At 38.9% G+C, this 22,161-nt stretch overlaps 1 protein-coding gene across 1 annotated transcript in view; it reads left to right on the top strand.

Moving 5' to 3' along the window:
* The window catches only part of NUP153 (nucleoporin 153), a 74,210-nt gene that overhangs the window by 2,271 nt on the left and 49,778 nt on the right, over nucleotides 1-22,161 (top strand). Inside the window, exon 3 of the mRNA XM_077769987.1 lies at nucleotides 9,577-9,802. Within this exon, the coding sequence (XP_077626113.1) occupies nucleotides 9,577-9,802 (226 nt within the window). The remainder of the gene's footprint in view (nucleotides 1-9,576; nucleotides 9,803-22,161) is intronic.

Here is a 22,161-nt window from a genome sequence, read left to right as displayed (position 1 = left end):
TGGAACTTTCATGGACTTGTAGGCTGCCTGCTAGCTGTCTGCTGTCTTACGTTGTCACCTCTATGTTTTGCAGCAGCTGCTGAGTCATCATGAATAGCAAGGAGCTTCATGACATGGCATGTTTCATACTAATGTTATTTGATTAAATGTCCACGGATTTCTGGGCACAAATGAAGTTTTTGGTTGTGTGGTAGGTAGAGGGTTGGAATAAGAACGCGAGGTCTGGCACTGTTAGTTCATGGCCGTGTGCCATCGCCTGGCGGGCCCATTAGCTTGTGCGGTCATGCAGTACCTGCAACTTTTGCGTGTGTTGGTCTGACTTGTAATTTCCTGTTTTGACTTCTGGGTTAGTTCTGCTGAGATACATCTAAAGATTATATTTTTTCCTTTTAACTTCTGATCTTTAAAATGCCATCTTGCTTGAAGTTTGGAGACAGAAATCCGTTGTCTGACTCCACTAACTGAAGGGTAGTAACTTAAATAATTGTAGAAGCAAAAATGAAGAACAGCCCTGAATAATGTAAGTCGATCATTTTCACTTGCCTTCTGTCCTCCCCCTTAACTCAGCCCAGATGCATTAAGGAAATGGTGTCAATTTTTCTAGTTGGGAGTGAGCAGGTCCCTAAAAGAAGATGTGGTTAGCTCTTGTCACCTCGTCAGTCTCCTTTCCTACTTCTTGTGCAGATTGTCAGGCCCAGGAAGTCCGCTGTGGAGAGATCAAGTTTTTCTTAGTAGTAACCACAAAAAACAGGAGCCCGTGGGCAAACCTGAACCTTGTCTCTGGAAGAATGTACTGCCACCTTCTGGTGAGAGGGAACTACTTAATTTTGCCCTTTTCTTCCGGAGGTGTGCTTTAGAGTTTTTGTCTTCTGGTTTGGAGCTGTGGGAAGCTCCTCATTTTATCCAGCTGGATATAGCTTGTCTTCCAACAAGTTTTTGCATTTAGCTATTTTAGAAAAAGGAGGGGGCGCCTTTATTTATTTAGTAGCTTAAATCAGGAGTCTGCAAACTTTTTTTTGTAAAGGGCCAAACAGTAAGTGTTTTAGGCTTTGTTGCCACAAGTTGTTTGTTTTTGTTTTTACAACCCTTTAAAAAAATGTAAAAATCATTCTTAGCCTGGGGCTTGTATAAAAACAGCCTGAGAGCTGAATTTGGCCCACAGACCATGCTTGGTTCATGTGATTCTTTAGGTTTTTTTGTTTGATAGTTTCTGTATGATACTTTATCCCAGGTATGCCCCACTTCCTCCCACGTATGTCCTACTTGGGATCTGATGGCTAAAGAATATTCTCAGTTTTGAGAAGGAAGGATATTTCGACATTGAATACTTACTATAGAATGCACTAAGTAGTTTTGACTTTAATTTTATCTTTACTGCTTTATCTTAGATGTTAAATACTATCAGTGGAAACAGAACTGGAAATAGTTGATAGGGAAAAAATGTACTCTAATGGAATCAGAGCATCTGGGTTTGAATCCCGTTCTGCCAGGATTTGGACAGGTTATTTAAATTCTCTCTGCTTAGTTTATGCATCTGTAAGGTGAAAATTGTTGTGAGGGTTAAATGAGATGAGTAAACCTCTTAGAGCAGGGCCTGGCATATATAAGGACTCATTTGAAATTGTTGTGATTAAATACAGCCTTTTTTTTTTTTTTTTTTTAAAGATTTATTTATTTCTGAGAGAGAGAGAGCAAGCAGGGGAGGGGTAGAGAGAAAGGGGACAGAGAATCCCAAGCAGGTTCTGCACTGTTGGCGCAGAGCCCAATGTGGGACTGGATCCCAGAAACAGATAATGACCTGAGCCAGAAGCAAGAGTGGGGCTCTCAATCCACTGAGCCACCCAGGTGCCCCTAAACACACCCTTTTGATTTAAGTGTTTGTCTTTAAATTTTGCTCCCTTTTAGTAGGCAGTAGGGTTGTTTCCTTTATGTACCCAAGCTCAATCTTTTATAGGCTTTTATTGGATTTAGGGACTTGTTTACTAGGTGATGATGCCAAACTTAAACTTACCTTTTGAGTACTTATTTTTGAACATATTGTCTTCATAGAAATGCCAGTCATTTAAGTGCGTAGGAGAATAAACCTAAGTATTAAGTTGTTTAGTGCATAGTAGGTTTTTGTTTGTGATGAGAGGCCCTTCTGTGTGATATTTTATCAATTCACTTACCAATGTTTTTAATAAGATAAATGACAGCAAAGCCCAGGGGTTATCTCCATATCCTAGAAAGTCTCCTGATGAGGCAGTTATTTATTAGTTTGAAGTAAAATGAAGACTTTGGTCTGATGTTACTAATTAAAACCATTTTCTTTAGGCACAGAATGTTATTAGGAAGATGTAATGACCTTGTGTTTTCCAAAATGGTTTTATTTGTAGCTACTTAGCTTATGGTCCTGGTTGTAATATATTTTTAAGATTCTTCTGTGTTGGGTGGCCTGGTTTAAAGTCTTGCCACAAGATACAATTGACTCTGTTTGCTATCAGAAACAGGATGGTAGAATGCCTTTCCTGTGTATAGATGTTTCAGTTTGATTTTGCTTATCTTTTTCATAGTGTGATTTAAGAAATAAACTCTTAAATCCCGTTTTCAAATAGATTATTTAAGAAAAGTGACAATATCTTGTACATAACTTTTAGTGAGTTAAACTCCTTTGGTCTTTATTGGGTCTTCTATGGCTAGTTTGAAAAATCTTTTAGGGATTCCTTTTCTTGTTCTTGTTTGATTACTGTTAATTATCTATTAATGCCGCCTCTCTAATGTGGATAACTAAAAATAAGAGACTATGCCAGGTCATATTTTTCCTTGCTGCATAAGAGCAGACCTTTGAAGAAGGATGAAATTTGTGGCCAATTGTAGTTAAAAATTTTTTTTAGTCAGAATAATTTTTATGCTCATGTTTTTTTTGGCTTCATCTCTTGAAGTTGAGAAGAGAAATGAAAAGTGTGGATTTTAAGTGGCTAGAAGGATTTGGACTGTGGATAGGGAAACCTTGGCTGCTGAATGACTATCTGTGGGTTGTAAAATGGGACAAATCACAGCTTAGATTTGAAGATTAAATTCAGGTTACTGAAACCAGATTCAGTATAACCACATTAGAGTTTGAACACTTCATTACTTTTTTTCCCCCTCATGGAAATAACTGAGTGTTAAAGTTATAATAGAGAGGCATTGTTAAAATTTAGTATTGTTAGAATAGATACATTAAAAAACTGGAAATAACTGAAGGGTTGTAATGGCATCTAGATTTTTACCATTTAGTGTTTCAGATGCTGATACTCTTTATTTATTTTTTTAACATTTATTTTTGAGAGATAGAGACAGAGTGCTAGTGGGGAAGGGACAGAGAGGGAGACACAGAATCCAAAGCAGGCTCCAGGCTCCGAGCTGTCAGCACAGAGCCCGATGCAGGGCTTGAACTCATGAACCATGAGATCATGACCTGGGCAGAAGTCAGATGCTTAACCGACAGAGCCACCCAGGTGCCCCATATAATTAGATATTCTTTAAGTTTTGTGGAGTCTTGGGTTCCTCAGCCCTTGTTCTTCAGCCCTTGTTCTTCATTTGGGCTCGGAGGGAGCAAGGGGGAAAACAGGGACACTATGAACTAAGACTTTCAAGAAAGTTTGGAAAAGAGAACCTGGTGACACAGGAAGGAGTTCAGTACCCTGAAAGAAAACTCCGTAAAAGTCAGCGACAAGTATTAGCAATAAAGGCTGAGCTGAAACCAAGAGTTGGACGTTTAACTGACTAAACCCCCCCGCCAAGGAGCCCCTGGCTAGTACTTCAAAACTCTTAAAACAAAAATTGCCAGGCAGGAAAGTATCTCTCCCACTCTGATAGACAGAGTCCCTTAGCTCTGTATAGTCTCTCCACTTCTGTGCCGAATCAGATTTATATTTTCCCTAGCAGTTTCTAAAAACTCTAATATCTGATATTTGGTTATTAACTGTAAAGAAGTTGTTAGAAGAAGTCTTTAACAGTGGAAATAAAATAGATGCAAAGGCGGACTTTTATGTTTCCTCTTTGTTTGATTTTCAGAGTTGATAGTATAAGGTAGAGGTTGATAAAACTGGTATAATTATACGATAGTAATACTTGATAATGATATTCATGGACACAGGATGGTCTATTAGGTAAAACTTTATATTGTAGTTCAGCTTACAGGCCATTTAGGTTTACTATGGCCTTAGTTGGGAACACAGTCTTTGAGTTTTAGATGATTTTAGTACCCTGGTTCTCAGGCTTTATTTAATTTGCATAAGGCTCACCTCCGGAGCTTGTGAAAGCACATTTGCATTTCTGACTTGCTCAGAGGTGACTCCAGTGCTGCTGGTTTGAAAACTGTAATTTGAGATCCATTGTCTTAGTCCTTTTCTAGTGACTAGATGTGTAAGCTGCAGAACAAGAGATTGCACATGGATTCTCACACATACACGTGCACACACACACGATTAAGGAGGAATTTTAAAAGATTTAAATAGTTACTTAAGGCTTACTAGATTTTGTATTCATTAATAAGTTTACCGGAAATTGAGAAGACATGTGCCGAGGACAGTACTATATTTAAGACTGCACTTTTTGTTCACTCGATCGTAGTTCATTAGAAGTTTGCATGGCTAGGCTTTTGCGTCTATAAAATACCTGTCCCATTTTGCTTCGCTGCTTTATTTTTGCTCATAGCATGGAATCTCCATATTATGTTTTCATATTTACTTGCCTGTCTCCCAAACTTAGAATATAAGTTCCCAGAGAGCAGGGACTTGTGTTCTCGTTCCTTGCCTGACATGTAGTGTGCGGTCTGTAAGTACTGATTGAAGGAATTGAATGAACAAACTAATGTCTGCGTTTACCTGTATAAGTTGGATGACAGTCTCAAGTACTTTACAGAGATAAAGATTGGATGTAACTTTTGAGTATTAGGAGTGCTTCCCCAAGTGCTGTGTGTGTGTGTGTGTGTGTGTGTGTGTTCCTTTGTTGATAAGGCTACATGGACTTTTTCGTTTTCATGTTCATTAGAAAAAAAACAAACAAGTAGCGTTGCTTTATCAGTTAGGGACACTGCAAGAAACCGTTCACTCCAGATGTTCAACTGAAATATCTTTAAGAGTCTACTTCGAGATATGTGGGTGGTTAAAAGAGGTAAATGCTGGAAACATCAGTAGTGGGAGGCTGCTCTCCTGAGGACTGGCGGGATTAAGGAAGAAATGGGGTACCTGGGGTGCAGGGGGGCCCACCTGGCTGGAGCTGCAGTTTTAGAGACGGGGCCCTTGATCAGAGAGAGCTCAAGAAAGACGTGTCTTCTCTCCATTCCATTAATACCTAGTATCCCCTAGTCTCTCATGGGCCATTCCTACCAGAAGCCAGTTTGGTGGGACAGCCCATCAAGAATGAGTGAGGGAAGAGCAAGTGAAGACCAGTACAGCTTCACATCTGTGATTGGATAGATTTTATTGTGTAGGAAGAGCTGAATTTATTTTGGAGAAATGAATGGATAGAAAGAAAACCATTAATAATAGAAGACATAACCATGGCTATACTTGGGGAATGACTGGGGACATAGTTCTAGAAATAAGTTGCATTATGTTCACAGTCCATTGTAAGATTTGTTTCTCTGATTAATTTTAAAATATCTTATGATAAATTTTAATTTTTCTGTGACTAGTGCTCCACATATGTTTTCTAGATAACTGTTCGGACAAGTATATGCACTCTTTATTCCCCTCTTAACAAAGAGACCTTTTCCCTAAAATGTATTGTAATTTCTTGAAACGCATCTAATTTCCTACTGTCTTTAACTGGAATGGTGGTTCTCAAACTGTAGCATACCTTAGACTTAGTTGGCAGGGTTTGTTAAAACGGGGGCCCTGCTTCTGAGTTTAGCGGGGCTGGGCAGGGCATGAGGTGATGCTGACATTCCCAGTGAGGGGACCACACTTTGGGAACCACAAATACACTGAGCCTGATTTTTCTTGTTGCCTTCGGGGTCATTTACCCTACAGAGATATATTGAAGTTAGGGACGCTGGTTTTTAATGATGATTCCGGGCCGGTTTTATCACCTGTGTTTCTTGTTTCTGACCAGCTCTTCATGCTGTCCGCTCGTCATCCGCAAGCTCTCCCTCACTGTAATGTTCTTAATCCTAAAGCTGTTGTGGGCTGTGACTAGACACATTGGTTAAATTTTAGTTTAGAACAAGAGAAGGATCTCAGCAAAGTATGAGCTTTAGTGAATGAGCTTTATTTTATCCATTTTGACTTCAGTTTTGCTGATTATTCTCCACAGTATGTAATGCTGCCATACAAGGGATCTTTGGTGAAGTATGGTGTAATGTTACGTTGTTCTGTACTTGCCTCCTTTTTAAAAAATTTTTAAAAATTTATTTATCTTGAGAGAGAGAGAAAGAGAGAGAATCCCAAGCAGGCTCCGGGCACTGTCAGTGTGGAGCCTAACTCGGGGCTTGAACTCAGGAACGGTGAGATCATTCCCTGAGCTGGAGTTGGATGCTTAATCAACTGAGCCACCCAGGCGCCCCCGTACTTGCCTCCTTAAGTGAGTAGGGATCACAGAGGATCTCTGGTATTTTTAGTAGCCTAACACCTTAGAAATTCACAAACTTCTTCTACGTTAAATCCTTGCTATCATTGCTTCAGCTAACTTACTGCTTCATTTCAGGTATGTGCCTTTTGTTTAAGTCTTATTTAAACAGCGTTATATTTATATTTTGTAAGCACTTTCAAATCTTTAGAAATATATAAGGAAGTGGTAAATATTGAAGCATAGATAAGTAAACTAGTAAATATTATGTATATTTATGTATGTATAAATCCTGGATGTAGATATATAACCCTTCTGAAGTCACTAACACTGTGTAACAGCCCTGAGAAGGGGAAGAGCGAATCTGTGAGCGAATCTGTGTTTCTCAGTAGTAAGTATTTTATAGGGCCGTTGGCTTCCTGTGTTACTGGAGGGCTTGCATTGTTGTAGATGGGTTCAAAATTTCTGTTTGGAGACTACATGGAAAAATAATTACATATTTCCCAGTTGTTAGCTACACCTTTCAAACAGAAGAGAAAATACTGTCACGGTGTCTGCATCAGTCTTTTCTGTTGACAGGGTTTTTCCAGGCCTCTCTGTCTTGGGTTAGCTTTCAGAGTAGATTTATATATTCTGCCTTATTAACTGTTGTTTTTTGTACCTGCCAATTCATGTTTTTTCCTCCTGTGATTCTTTCTCTGAACCCCTCCAAAGGCTGCTTTATGAAAGAAATTGTTGCCTAAAATTGGTTATCTCACCCCAGTTTGTTTCTGCTAGTTTTTTCTTCCTTGTTAGTAATAAAATTATCAGTATATGTTTCTGTTCTATTTTGTAAGTTGTGAAGTACTTTCACTTTATTTCATTTGATTTTCATTATAGTTCTCTCTCAGGTAAGGGTAGGAGGGGGTGTTACTGTTATTTTACCTAGAGTAAATCAAAGTCCTGGGAAGTACTCACAATTTATCCTAGGTCCTATCAGTCCCAAAGCCCATCTTTTCGCATTGTAGTAGTTGTGTTTGTACCTTAGGTATCTTAAACTACACTGCCTCTCTTCATCTGTAAAGTGACATTATTAATACCAGCTTCACAAAATTATTGTGAGGATTACATTTAATATGTATAAACTGTTTAGAACAGTGCCTGGCCCATAGCAAAGCTACTATTATTAACAGTAAACGTTAATAATACTATCGTTATACCATATTTTTTTCTCCCTTTAAAAGTTGCCATAATAAAATTAATTCCTCACATCTTCAGACAACATTTGATATAACAAAATTTTCCCATCAAAAATATTTTGAGAGAGAGAGAAAGAGCGAGCATNTAAAAGTTGCCATAATAAAATTAATTCCTCACATCTTCAGACAACATTTGATATAACAAAATTTTCCCATCAAAAATATTTTGAGAGAGAATATTATTTTTGTGAGAGAGAGAGAAAGAGCGAGCATGCATGCATGCTCACAGGAGAGGGGCAGAGTGAAAGGGAGACAGAATCCCAAGCAGGCTCCGCACTGTTAGCGCACAGCCCCGCACAGGGTTGAAACTCTCACAAACCGTGAGATCATGACCTGAGCCAAAATCAAGAGTCAGATGCTTAACCGACTGTACCAGCCAGGTGCCCCCAATCTTAGATTATTTATTCAATTTATTATGTTGGATTAGTTATGTTACTGCCTGTCTTAAAAAAAAAAAAACTCCTATTTTTATTCAAAACTTTTTTCTTAATGTGCAATAAAATAATTGTGGAAACTGTTGAAGGTATTATGTTGCTTTTTTTGCAGTTTTATACCTTTGACATCAGCAATTAGTTCTAAGCCACATTAACTGTCTGTAGATTTTGGAAAGTGGTGACAGATAACGTAGATAACCAGTGTATAGAGCTTGTTTGGTGAATCTTCATCCGTGGTACGTGTTCTGGACAACTGCACGCAGGTATGGTTTGGCGCATTCCTTATTCTTTGGCCTGGACACCTTTGGTGAGCCTGGTGTCCGCGCACACATCCGGAGTTCCCATCTCCTCCATGGCAAGTTTCCAGACCTGAGTGCCCTAGGGGCACACTTCTTCTTGAAACTCATTCCATTGATGTGCTTTTGAATATTGATGGTGTATTCTCTGGTCACTACCTTGTTGATGGCAGAATGGCCCTTCTTTTAGTCACCCTTCCTTGAGGAAGCCATTCTGCCAGGTTCTGGTTGGAAAGGAAGTGTTGCTTTTAATATGCTGGAATCAAAATGGATGCCTTTCTCTGGGATTATAACATTTTAGTGCATTGTCTTATTGCTCAATCTAAAATGTATGTGGCTTATTTGATGACCCATTGGGAGTTTTTTAAAAAAATAAACTTATTATTTTTTAAAAATGTTTATTTTTGAGAGAGAGACAAAGAGAGAGAGAAAGTGGGGAAGGAGCAGAGAGAGAGGGAGACACAGAACCCGAAGCAGGCTTGAGGCTCTGAGCTGTCAGCACAGAGCCCGACCTTGGGCTTGAACTCCTGAATCGTGAGATCATGATGTGAGCTGAAGTTGGACACTTAACCGACGGAGCCACCCAGGTGCCCCAATAAAGTATTTTTTAAGTGTTCATTTTGAGAGCGAGACAGAGAGCGAGAGAGCATGTGCAAGCAGGGGAGGGGCAGAGAGAGGTGGAGAGAGAGAGAAATCCCAAGCAGACTCTTTGCTGTCAGCACAGAACCCGACGCAGGGCTCTATCTCACAAACTGTGAGATCATTACCTGAGTCGAAATCCAGAGTCAGGTGCTTAACTGACTGAGCCACCCAGGTGCCCTGCCTGTTGGAATTTTTTAAAGATCAGAATCATAAGGCCATTTGGGGCAGTTAACTGATTCATGGATATGAAAGAAAGAAAAAAATAGGAATTTCATAATGTCTGTAGAATACCATTATGTCAGCGTAACTCAAGTATCTGAACTTTAGGAGACTTTGTTGGAAGTAGTTGTTTCGCTTGGTATGACTTTCTGTAAGTACCGATTTAAAAAGATAAATCTCTAAACCTGCCTTATATATTTCTCCCTCCAACAGGGCATTCTCAGCAGGGTTACAGAATCTGTTAAGAATATTGTGCCAGGATGGCTACAGAGATACTTCAACAAGAATGAAGACGTGTGCAGCTGCTCAACAGACGCACGAGAGGTCCCACAGTGGCCAGAAAATAGAGAAGATGATCATCTGATGTATGCCGATGAGGAGAGCTCCAATATTCATGATGGGAGAATCACTCCTGAGCCCACAGTCAGTAATACAGAAGGTACACAGAATGTGAATATTTTGTTACGAGTGATAGGTTTTCATGCCTTAATTTTAAATATCTTTATATTACTTGGCTGTGGTAAATCTAATTGTGGGAGGAGGGTGATGATCAGGATCAAATGAGTTATTTATCAGCTTTTTTGCTTATTAAGGGAGACTGATAAATCATTGAGTGCAATCTCTGGTGTTAGACTTGGAGTTTGAATTTTCAGACTGTCATGTGGCTTTGGACAAGAGAATCTGTTTTCTCCTCAGTATCTTCCTAAATTGTTTTGAAGAAAGTAAATGTGAAACTATTAGAATAGGTCCTGGCGCTAAGATGGGTGAGGAAGATGTGGGGAACACACACACACTCAGGAATAGGAAGCAGCCCTAAAAAAGAGGGGATTGTGCCATTTGCAACAACATGGATGGACCTAGAGGGTATATATGCTAAGTGAAATAAGTCAGAGAAATGAGAAGGACAAACACCATATGATCTCACTCATGTGGAGCCTAAAAAACAAATGAATAAACAAATAGAAAACAGAATCAGAACTATAAATACACAGAACCGGAGGGGAGGGGAGTAGGAGGTAACAGGCTTCTAGTTACGGAATAAGTCATGGGAATAAAAGGCACAGCGTGGGGAATACAGTCATGATAGTGTAATAGAGTTGTGTGTTGACAGATAGTAGCTACACTTGGGAGCAAAGCAAACAAACTTGTTGAATCACTATATTGTACACCTGAAGTTAGTATCATACTGTTGTCAAGTATACTAAAAAACCGGGATGGAGGAGGCGCCTGGGTGGCTCAGTCGGTTAAACCTCTGACTTTGACTCGTGTCATGATCTCACGGCTTGTGAGTTCGAGCCCTGTGTCGGTCTCTGTGCTGACAGCTCCAAGCCTGGAGCCTGCTTCAGACTCTTTGGCTCCATTTCTTTCTGCCTCTACCCTGCTTGTACTGTGTCTCTCAAAAATAAATAAACGTAAAAAAACGTGTACAATTCAGTAGTTTTAAATATATTCAGAGAGTTGTTCAACCGTCACTACAGTCAGGTTTAGGACGTTTTCCTCACCATCCCTCCCCCCGCCCCCAATCCTGTTCTCATGAGTAGTCACTCTTCATGTCAGACAACCACTGATCTGTCTCTATAGATTTGCGTGTATTGGACATTTCATATCAATGGAGTCCTTGAATATGTGATGCTTTGTGTCTGGAATACTTCACTCAGCATGTTTTTCAAGGTTCATCCGTGTGACAGTGTGCATCAGAACTTTATTCCTTTTTATTGCCAGGCAGTATCCCGTGGTGTGGATTATTTTGCTTATCCGCTCAGTTAATGGACATTGGGGTTATTTCCACTTTTTGAATATTATCAGTACTGCTGCCATGAATATTCATTTGCAGGTTTTTGTGTGGCTGTGTTTTCTCTTGGGTGTACATGTAGGAGTGGAATTGCTGGGTCATACAGTAATTTTAACGTTTTGAGGAATGATTATTTTCTAAAGTGGCTATACCATCTTAGCTTCCCACCCACAATATATGAAGATTCCAGTTTCTTTACACCCTCACCAATACTTATTTTCTATTTTTAAATTTTTTTAAGGTTTTTTTATTTAAGAAAATGTTTGTTTATTTAGAGAGTGCATGTGCATACCAGCAGGGGAGGGGGGCAGAGAGAGAGCAGGCTCCATGCTGTCAGTACAGAGCCTGATGTTGGACTCAAACTCCGCGAACCTTGAGATCATGGTCTGAACTGAAACCGAGTTGGATGTTCAACCAGCTGAGCCACCCTGGCACCCCAAAAGTTTATTTTTTAGTAATGTGTGCACCCGACATGGCGCTTGAACTCACAACCCTGAGATCAAGAGCCACACGCGTTTCCAACTGAGCCAGCAGGCGCCCCTTTAATTTTTTTTTTTTTCATTAAATCTCTTCTAGTAGATTGAATTGATAATCTCGTAGTGGTTTTAATTTGCATTTCTGTGATGGCTAATAATACTGAGCATCTTACCATGTGCTCATTGGCTATTTGTGTATCTTGGAGAAATGGCTGTTCACACCGTTTTTTCCATTTTTACTGGGCTCTTTGTCTTTCTATTGTTGATTTAGAAAAGCCCTTTCATATTCTGTATATAAGTCCCTTAGCAGTGCAGGGTTTGCAAATATTTTACCCCCTTCTGTGGATTGTCCTTCTGTGGTGTCCTTTTTTTTTCCTTTAAAGTTTATTTATTTATTTTGAGAGAGCACATGAGCAGGAGAGAGGGGCAGAGAGAGAGACAGAAAATCCTAAGCAGGCTCTGTGCCATCAGCACAGAGCCCAATGAAGGGCTCAGACTCACAAACTGAGCCACCCAGAGACGCCCCTTGATGCTGTCCTTTGAAGCACAAAAGTTTTTAATTTTGTTGAAGTCCAGTTTATCTCTCTGTATATATTTCTTTCTGTATATATATATATTTTGCATTACATGTTTTAACTTATACAAGTTTTCTAACTCTGTGTTAAAGTCTTGTATTGTGTAAACAATTGACGTGGGTGTATGCCCTATTGTGGTAGATGTAGTAATGTATTTTCCTGCCTGATTTGCTTGTAGTGAAACCTAGTGACCGTGAAATGGGCCTGTAAGAATGATTCTCACTGTGGAGAAATGGCATATCCATGTTTTCTTAGTAATACTTGATTTGGTTTAATCTTTAAATGTGTGCTTATTTTTATTAGAATAACTTAGAAAGTTTTAGTGTCTGTACCTGTACAGATTTCTTTCAAATTATTACTACCAACAACCACCTTGAGGCTTTACTAGTAGGTCTCAGCTGAGTGCTGCTGTCATTTTTTCCCCCCTGAACATTGAAGGGAACCTCAGCTTCTCCTTTTTCATTAGAAACTTCTGTGTTCCCTAGCCCACATCCACAGTGATTGACTCTCTCTTCTGACCTGAGGAGCATGCTTGTGAGGATGAACTAACTTGAAGAATTACTTTAGTTCAAGTGTGAGATTAAATAGAGTGTTTCTCATTTTACATCTGTGCATTTCTTTTTTGTGTGTATTTGTATTTTCATTAATGAGTTCATTAATGGGTTTCATTCAGTGGTTTGCCAAGGTTAGTTCTAACCCAGATTTTATTTATTAGGTTATTAAGTTCATACAGTAGTTCTTATGTTATATGTATGTTATGCATACCTTTGTAAGTAACCTCTAAACTTCTGTTACTATGGAAGATTTCAAACTGCACAATAAAGAGAATAGTGCAAAGAACACCCGTGTACCCATTACCCAGCTTTAAAGACAACCAGCTATGGCTGATCTTGTTTTCTCTGTTCCCACAGGAATTCACCCACTTTCCTGCCCTAACTCCTCTAATTGTGCAGAAGCAAATTGTGAGCAGCGTCTAGATACTAATTTCAGGAACTTGATAGCATTTCCTATCTTATTCTTATCTTACATCTGAATCCTGCTCCTATCTTAAATTTTGTTAGTTCCACACAGTTCTCTTCTCACAGGATTGCATTATTCAGTACTTGTAATCACAAAATGTGTGACTTAAAGTACCATTGATAACTCTCTGGTGTGATGAATATAGATCTTACTAGATAAAACAGTTCCATTTGTTTACTCTGAAACATTACACTTAAATTTGACAATGCATTCTCAAAAAACAACTTAGACATACCTGTTCTTAAAGCGATGTCGAATTATTGAAAGTTTAAAATAATTTCGATATAACAGTCCTGAATGTTGTTTACATAATATTAATTTCACCAATGTAACTTTCATATTAATAGTAACTGGAGCTGGAGAGTATTATACACTCTTCAAATAGAACAGTGCAGTAAGAACAGTCCGAGAATTTGTGGCACATTGGGGCGCCTGGGTGGCTCAGTCGGTTAAGCATCCGACTTCGGCTCAGGTCATGATCTCGTGGTGTGTGAGTTCGAGCCCCGCGTCGGGCTCTGTGCTGACAGCTCAGAGCCTGGAGCTTGCTTCAGATTCTGTGTCTCCCTCTCTCTCTGCCCCTCCCCTGCTCAGGCTCTATCTCTCTATGTTTCTCAATAATGTTTTAAAAAAAAAAGAATCTGTGGCACATTTAAGATCCATTGTCTGCGGCCTTATGCCTTGTGTTGGCTTTTATTGTTGTTGTTGTTGTTATTTTTTTTTTTTTTTGAGAGAGAAAGAGAGATGGGGAGAGGGGCAGAGAGAGAGGGAGAGAGAGAATCTTAAGCAGGTTCCACGCCCAGCACAGAGCCCGACATGGGACTTGATCCCATGACCGTGAGATTATGACCTGAGCCAAAATCAAGAGTCTGACGCTTAGCTGACTGAGCTATCCAGGCGCCCATTGTGTTGACTGTCTTAATGGTGGTGAGCCTTTGGGTGTCTGGGTTTCTTCTGCTAGGTTAGTGGAATGGATCAGTGAGAATCTGAAATACTGTACATGTTACATTGAGTCCGTAAGAATTCAGGCCTCTGAAGGACCCCACAGTGGCATATCTAGCATATTAGTCAGCAATGGATTGAAGTCGTAGACTACTTTGTCTAATTAATACCGTGTGATTATAGATACACTCTTAGACACTTAGCCACAGCATTTGTGGCTGATATAAATCTGTAGACATGGCCTTGTTTAGTCTCATTATCCCAAACTGTCCTGGTTTGGGGGGGTAAAGAAGTTCTGTAAGTATTAAAAAAGTAGCATTGCTGTTAGCATCATATCTTCAAGTAGAAGTACATCACAGTCGTTTTCTTTTTCCTTTATGGTTTCTATACAGACTATATTTAACAGATGTCTGCCAATAGCTAGGCAGTTGCCCTTTTGCTTTTTATCCTATAGGATAAACTGGGGCAGGAATGAGAGAATGAGATAAGAAGCAGTTTTATGGTATAATTTACTGCAAAATGAGAATATGCTCTGAGAAACATTTCAGCCTGTACATATGTGCATCCTAAAGGCAGAAAAATTGAAATAGTAGTGTTTAAATGCCTAGTTTAAATGTCAATACTAGTAGATTTTCAAACTTCAGCCAGTATCTCTCTTAATTTGAGTGAGCTTGATAAGGAATTATTACATATAAAATTATTCTATTGAATTTTTAAAATATATTTCATGAATAGCGATTTTAAAAGTTGTTTATTTTGAAAGAGTGTGTGTATGCATGCGAGTGGAGAGGGGCAAAGAGAGGGAGAGAGAGAAATCTCTCTTATGAGTAGAATCCTACGTTTTTGTCCTTTTGTGGACTGGCTTGTTTCACTTATCATGTCTTCAAGGTTCATCCACCTTNTCTCCTAGAAATAAATAAAACATTAGAAAAACTTTAAAAAAAAAAAAAAAAGAATATATTCCCTCTTTAGGGCTGCATGATATTCTGCTATATGGATATACCACATTTATTTATTTGTCACCGGACACTTAGGTTGCTTCAACCCTTAAGCTATTGTGAATACTGCTGCTGGGAACATGCTTGTACAGATCTCTGAGACCCTGCTTTCAGTTCTTTCAGGTATATACCCAGAAGTGGAATTGCTGGGTCATATGGGAATTCTGTTTTTATATGTTTTGGAAGAACTGCCAAACTGCTTTCCACAGCGGCTGGATCATTTTACATTTCCTACCTGTAGTGCACAGGCATTCCACTTCCTCCATGTTCTCGCCAGTGTTTATTTTGGTTTTCTACTAGTAGCTTTCTTAGTGGGTGTTTAACTGACTGAGCCACCCAGGCGCCCCTATCTTAGTGGGTGTGAGTGGATCTCATTGTGGTTTGATTTACGTTTCTCCAGTGATTAGTAACACTGAAGATCTTTTCATATGCTTGTTGGCTATTTGTAGATCATCTCTGAAGAAACATCTATTTAGATTTTTTGCCCGGGTTTTAATCAGGTTATTTGATTTTTGTTGTTGTTGTAGGAGTTCATATTTATATATTCTGGATATTAACCTCATCATATATATGATTGACAGATATTTTCTACCAATCTGTAAGTTGCCCTTTCACTCTGTTGATTGTGTCTTTTTAGTGCACATAAGTTCTTAAGTTTAATATAGTCCATATGTCAAGTCCCATTGTTGCCTGTCAAATCCAGGAAATCGTTGTCAAGACCAATATCATGAAGCTTTTTTCCCTTCTGATTTCTTCTAGTTTTATAGTTCCGGGTCTTGCTTTTTAGGTCTTTAATCCATTTTGAGTTAATTTTTATATATGGTGTAAGGTAAGGGTCTACTTCCATTCTTCCTGCATGTGTCTCTCCAATTGTCCCAAAACCATCTGTTGATGAGACTTTCCTTTTTCCATTGAGTAGTCTTGGCACCTTGGAAAATCATTCGACCATGTATGTAAGGGTTTATTTCTGGCCTCTCTCTTCTGTTCTATTGGTCTATATGTCTGTCTTTATGCTGGTACCACACTAATTTGATAACTTTTTTGTGATATGTTTTGAAATCAGGAAGTGTAAAGCCGCCAACTTTCTTGTTCCTTTCAAGATTATTTTGGCTATTAAGGGCCCCTTTAGATTCCATAAGAATTTTAAGATGAATTTTTCTATTTTTGAGAAAATGTCATTGGTTTTTTTTTTTTACAAATAGTTTATTGTCAAATTATTTTCCACATAACACTCAGTGCTCATCCCCACAAGTGTCCTCCTCTATGCCCATCCCCCCTCCCCCCCACATCCATCAGTCCTCAGTTTTTGTCAGCATTCAAGAGTCTCTCATGGTTTGCCTCTCTCCCTTTCCCCCACCATTTCCGCCCTTCTTCTCCCCCTTGTTCCTCCGTCAAGTTCCTCCTAATCCTCCTATACGTGCAAACATATGATATTTGTCCTTCTCTGCCTGACTTATTTCGCTCAGCATAACACCCTCAAGGTCCATCCGTGTTGCTACACATGGCCAGATTTCATTGTTTCTCATTGCCATGTAGTATTCCATCGTATAGATAAACCACATCTTCTTGATCCATTCATCTGTTGATGGACACTTAGGCTCTTTCCATGTTTTAGCTATTGTGGAGAGTGCTGCTAAAATGTCATTGGTTTTTGAAAGGCATTATATTGAATTGGCAGATTACTTTGGGTAGTATTGACGTGTTAACAGTATTAGTTCCTTCAGTGTAAAAATATGGGATGTCTTTTTTTTTAAGTTTCTTTATTGTGTGTGTGTGTGAGAGAGAGAGCGTGTGCACCTGAGCACAAGCAGGGGAGGGGCAGAGAGAGAGGGAGAGAGAGAATCTCAGGCAGGCTCTGCATGGCATACAGAGCTGTGGAGTCACTGTGCGGTACACTTGGAACCAGTTAACACTGTGTGTCACTACACTTCAGCTAAACAGATTGAAATTATATTGGGGGCTGGAAGGGAGAATATTCTCCCTCAGGAACAGGTATTAAATCTGTTCTTTTTAGAGGTTTTGTTGCTATTGTGAAAGACAAATTAGAAATAGAAAATACAAATGACATTTGTCCAACTGTTGCAGATTTAGAGGAAAGCTGTTGGTTTTTGTATGGTGATCCTGAAATCATCCACTTTACGGAAGGCTTTTTTTTTTTAAGTTTATTTATTTTGAGAGAGAGGGTGTGTGCGTGTGAGCATGAGCAAGGGAGGGGCAGAGAGAGAGGAGAGAGAGTCCCAAGCTGACAGCGTGGAGCCTGACATGGGGCTCGATCTCCCCAACTGTGAGATCATGAGGCGAGCTGAAATCAGGAGTTGGACCCACTGAGCCAGCCATGTGCCCCTGGGATGTTTTTCCATTTATGTCTTCCTAAATTTCTTTCACCAGTGTTTTATAGCTCTTATTGTTCAAGTGTTTCACTTTCTTGGTTAATTTCTAAGTGTTTTATTTTCTTCTGATGCTACTGTTAATGGAATCTTTATTAATTGACTTTCCAGAATGTGCAGTGTTAGTATATAGAAACACAGCTCATTTTTATGTGCCTATTTTGTAACCTGCTGCTTTGCTGAATAAATTTATTCCAATGGGTGTGTGTGTGCACACGCATGTGTAATATTTAGGCATTTTTACATATAAGGTATATCATTTGTGAATAGAGCTATTTTACTTTTTCCGTTCCAACTTGGATGTCTTGCCTTCACTGTTTTGCCCAGAGCTTGCAATACTGGGCTGAATAAAAGTGGGGAAGGCAGGTATCCTTGTCTTGTTCTTGATGTTAGAGGAAAATCTTTCACCATTGGGTTTGATGTTAGCTGTGAATTTTTCATATATGGCTATTATGTTGATCTTTCTTTTTTAAAAAATTTGTAAAAATGTTTTTATTTTTGAGAGAGAGATATGGAGCGTGAGTGGCCAGCGAGAGAGGGAGACACAGAATCCAAAGCAGACTCTAGGCTCTGAGCTGTCAGCACAGAGCCTGATGCAGGGCTCAGTCTCACGAACTGTGAGATCATGACCTGAGCTGAAACTGGACGCTCAATTGACTGAGCCACCCAGGTGTCCCTGTTGATATTTCCTTCTAGTTCTAGTTAAGTGTTTTTATCTGCATCTTATTTTTTGTATAATAGCACTTTGAAACTAAATTATCTGGAATTGTTTTGTATTGCTTATACTGTTAAGTATTTTTGAAGACAGACTTAGAGGAGGAACATTACAGAGCAAATATAATCCAGCAGCACATTAAAAAATAGAATCTTCTTACTGGGGAGAGTTATTCTTGGGAGGTAAGGAATCTTTCAGCATGAGGGAATTATTAATATAATTTAGGATATTTATATAGGTGAAATGGTCTTGTGATTTTTTTCTTTCTGATAGATAGTTAATAGGCATTTGCTATTTATTTTATTTAGAATTCTTTATTTCACTTAGAGCTCGCTTAACATGTTACTCATCCAAAGGCCAGAATCACATGTAGTGGTGAAACATTAGAAACATTCCCCTTAAAGTCAGGTATAAAATAGAAGCCCATCATCACCACTTCTAGATATTAAAGATATAATTAGGTAAGAGGATATATGTATACATGTAAGTATTGGGAAGAAGGAAGCAAAATAATCCTTGCTAGCCAGTAATACCTAGAAAGCCCAATAGTGCCAATTGATTAAAAAAAAAGAACCAGTTTATTAGAATAAGAGATTTGCAGAAATTAGTCACAAAGTTAATATAGGAAAAAAACAACAACCCACAAACAACCCAGTAACTCTTATTTAAGCAGTAACCAGTTAGAAAGTATGAAGGAAGAAAGGATGCTATTTATAATATCAAGCAAGAAAAATGTAGAAATAAACGTAAGTGTATGGTACTTTAGAAAAAATTCGTATAAGTTCTGCTGAGGAACATAAAGAAGACCTGAGCAAAAAGAAAAGTCAGTAGGAAAACAATGTTGAGCACGATACCACTTCGTAAAAAAATCTTTTTAGTCTGATCTGAATCAAATCATTTTGATGAGTCTGTTAGGAGCTTTGAACATATTTAAAATACTTTAAAGCCTTTTTTAATTGCAACATCTTGGCTATCTCATATTTTTCCCCACTGTTGATCACATTTTTCTTACATATATCAAATGGTTTTTTTCCCTAAATACTGTCATTTTTGAAAACCACATGTAGAGATTTGGGATGCTGTATTTCCACTCGGGAGTATTGATTCTTGTTTGAGCAGGCAGTTGTTACTGATCGTTTTGAACTTTGTAGACTTAGTTTTATATTTTGTTAATTGTGTGTGTGTGGAAGGCCCACAGTGTTGCCCTAAAGTGGCAGGACTTAGCCTCCAAATTGTTTCTCTTGTGGCTTTTTAGGATGAGTCTAAACCTATGTCCTAGAACATAGGTCTTGTTCTAGGACAGGACGCTGCGCCTCCAGGGAAAGCTGCTCCAACGTCCTGGTTGGATGCCAGGGGTTTAGGGAGATGTTTATGGGCCCTGAGTTCCGGCAGCGCTGTTGGTCCTGTGTCCTCGGCACTGCTGCCCCCCCCCCCGGTGCTCGCCTCCTAGTGACTGGTTTTCTCAACTGGATGGCAAGCCTTGTATGGTCTCCCCTTGTGCATGGAAAGCCCACTCCCTGTCTGGACACGTCCACGTGGACTTCCGGAGGCCCTCCCCTGCACAGTTTTCTGCCGTCCAGTGCCCTTAAATCTGACTTCTGCCTGCTGTGTTCTGCTTGGACTCCGGCTCGTTCTTCCAGGTCCAGAAACGTGCCTGTGTAGAGAGCTGGGTAGTGATAGCGCTCACTTTTTGAGTTTTTGAATGCTGTTTTCAGTTGTCTAAAAGATATCTCCTATACTGTCCAGTTTTATAATTATTTAAATTATAGTAGAAGCGCTAGCCTGGAGGCCCAGTTATTCCAGCCTAATTGAGAGTCATGTAAACTTGACAAATGATTTTAAAGGTTTTGAAAATACACCTGGAGACGAATAGAGAAATTCTGAAAAAGGGTAAGGGGAATGTGGAGATGGGTCAGAGTAACTTTTACAGTTACTAAATGTGTTCTAAAGTTATAGTAGGTAAAACATTATTGTACTAGTACAGATACATCACTGGGAAAGGGGTGAAAAGCCTTTTGGAATTTAGTATGTGGTAGTGGTGGCGTCTCCCTGATTAGAAGGCAGATTGTTTAAGAAGGTTATTTTAAGGGTGGTTCAGACGGTTAAGTGTCTGACTTCTGCTTAGGTCATGATCTAATGGCTCGTGAGTTCAAGCCCCACATTGGGCTCTGTGCTGACAGCTCAGAGCCTGGAGCCTGCTTCAGATTCTGTCTCCCTCTTTGCCCCTCCCCTGCTCTCGCTCAGTCTCTCTCTCAAAAATAAACCAAAAAAATTTGGTTATTTTAGAATGTGAACAGGCTAATAATAAAGCTGAATCATTCCTTCACTACTATATCATAACTGATTCCAGATGGACTCGAGATTAAATATTACATTAAAATAACAGTAACTGTACAGTAAAAAAAAAGAAATCAGTAAAATTTTTTATTTCTTATAGTCTTAGAATGGTAAATGTCTTTGTAAACAAGGTTTACAAAGGTAAACAAAGGTTACAAGGTTTACAAACTTTCTGTAAACAAATTATTTTCTATACTGCAAAAGAACATCAGCAAAATGAATAGGTTCAGCCGATGGTGAAAAATAATTGTAATCTTTCATGTCATATCTCAGTATCTTAACTGATCANGTTAAGTGTTATATATATATATATATATATATATCTCAAGAGTTAAGTATATAACTCTTGATTTTGGCTCAATTCATGATCTCACAGGTCATGAGATTGAGACAGCACAGAGCCTGCTTGGGTGGGATTGTCGGTCTCCTCTTTCTCTACCCCTCCCCTGCTGGTGTGTGAGCTCTCTCAAAATAAACATTAAAAAAATTATATCGGTAAGTAATTAATAGAAGCATAAATGAACAATGAGTATAGGGAAGGACGCTCTATCCCTCTCATTTAAATAAGTGCAAATAAAATAATGATGCCATTTGATAGACTGATAGAAATCAGAAAAGGTTACTATCCAGTGTTAGAGAGTATGGTGGAAATGTACATTGTCATTTGCTATTTGTGGGAATATAACTTGACAGAATCGCAGGATGTGTTATAAGCAAAAATGAGCATGCACTCTGACCCAGTCCTGCAGAGCCATTCCACATAATAATTTTTTATTTCATTGATTCTCAGGATACATTAGGCAGCTTTATGGGCCTAACTTTAGACTTAGAGAATCAGATATTTTTGTGGAAAGCTTAAAAAATTTTTTAAAATTATTTCTCTTCATGCTTGACTTCTATTCTTAGAGAACCATGGATGAATCCAAAAGAATACTCTTAAGAGTATGCAGATATCAGTGTATATATGTTCGTTAGGGACATTGGGAAAATAATCACATAATTGTAGTCAGTATGATAACATACAATGTGCTCTTTAAAGGGAGTGCTCTGTATATAGAGAGAATTATATTGGTAAGTGAAAAAGCAGGTGATAGAACTGGGATGCATAGCATGATTATATACTTAGAGAAATCATTTATGTCTGTATATAAAATATCTGAGGGATATACAATTTTAGTGGTGGTTATGACTTACATAGCTTCTATTTTTTTTTTAATTTTATTTATTTTTTAATGTTTGTTTTTGAGACAGAGACAGAGCATGAATGAGGGAGGGTCAGAGAGAGGGAGACACAGAATCTGAAGCAGGCTCCAGGCTCTGAGCTGTCAGCACAGAGCCGGACATGGGGCTCAAATTCTTGAACCGTGAGAACATGACCTGAGGCAAAGTCGGACACTCAACCAACTGAGCCACCTCAGGCACCCCAGCTGCTTTTATTTTTTTATTTTTATTTTATTTTTTTTATTTCTAAGAGAGAGAGACAGCGTGAGCAGGGGAGGGTCAGAGAGAGAGGGAGTCACAGACTGAAACAGCCTCCAGGCTCTGAGCTGGCAGTCAGC

The sequence above is a fragment of the Crocuta crocuta genome, unplaced genomic scaffold, assembly GCF_008692635.1.
Source record: "Crocuta crocuta isolate KB4526 unplaced genomic scaffold, BGI_CrCroc_1.0 scaffold24, whole genome shotgun sequence".
Lineage (NCBI taxonomy): Eukaryota > Metazoa > Chordata > Mammalia > Carnivora > Hyaenidae > Crocuta > Crocuta crocuta.
This window is presented reverse-complemented; position numbering and strand designations above follow the sequence as displayed.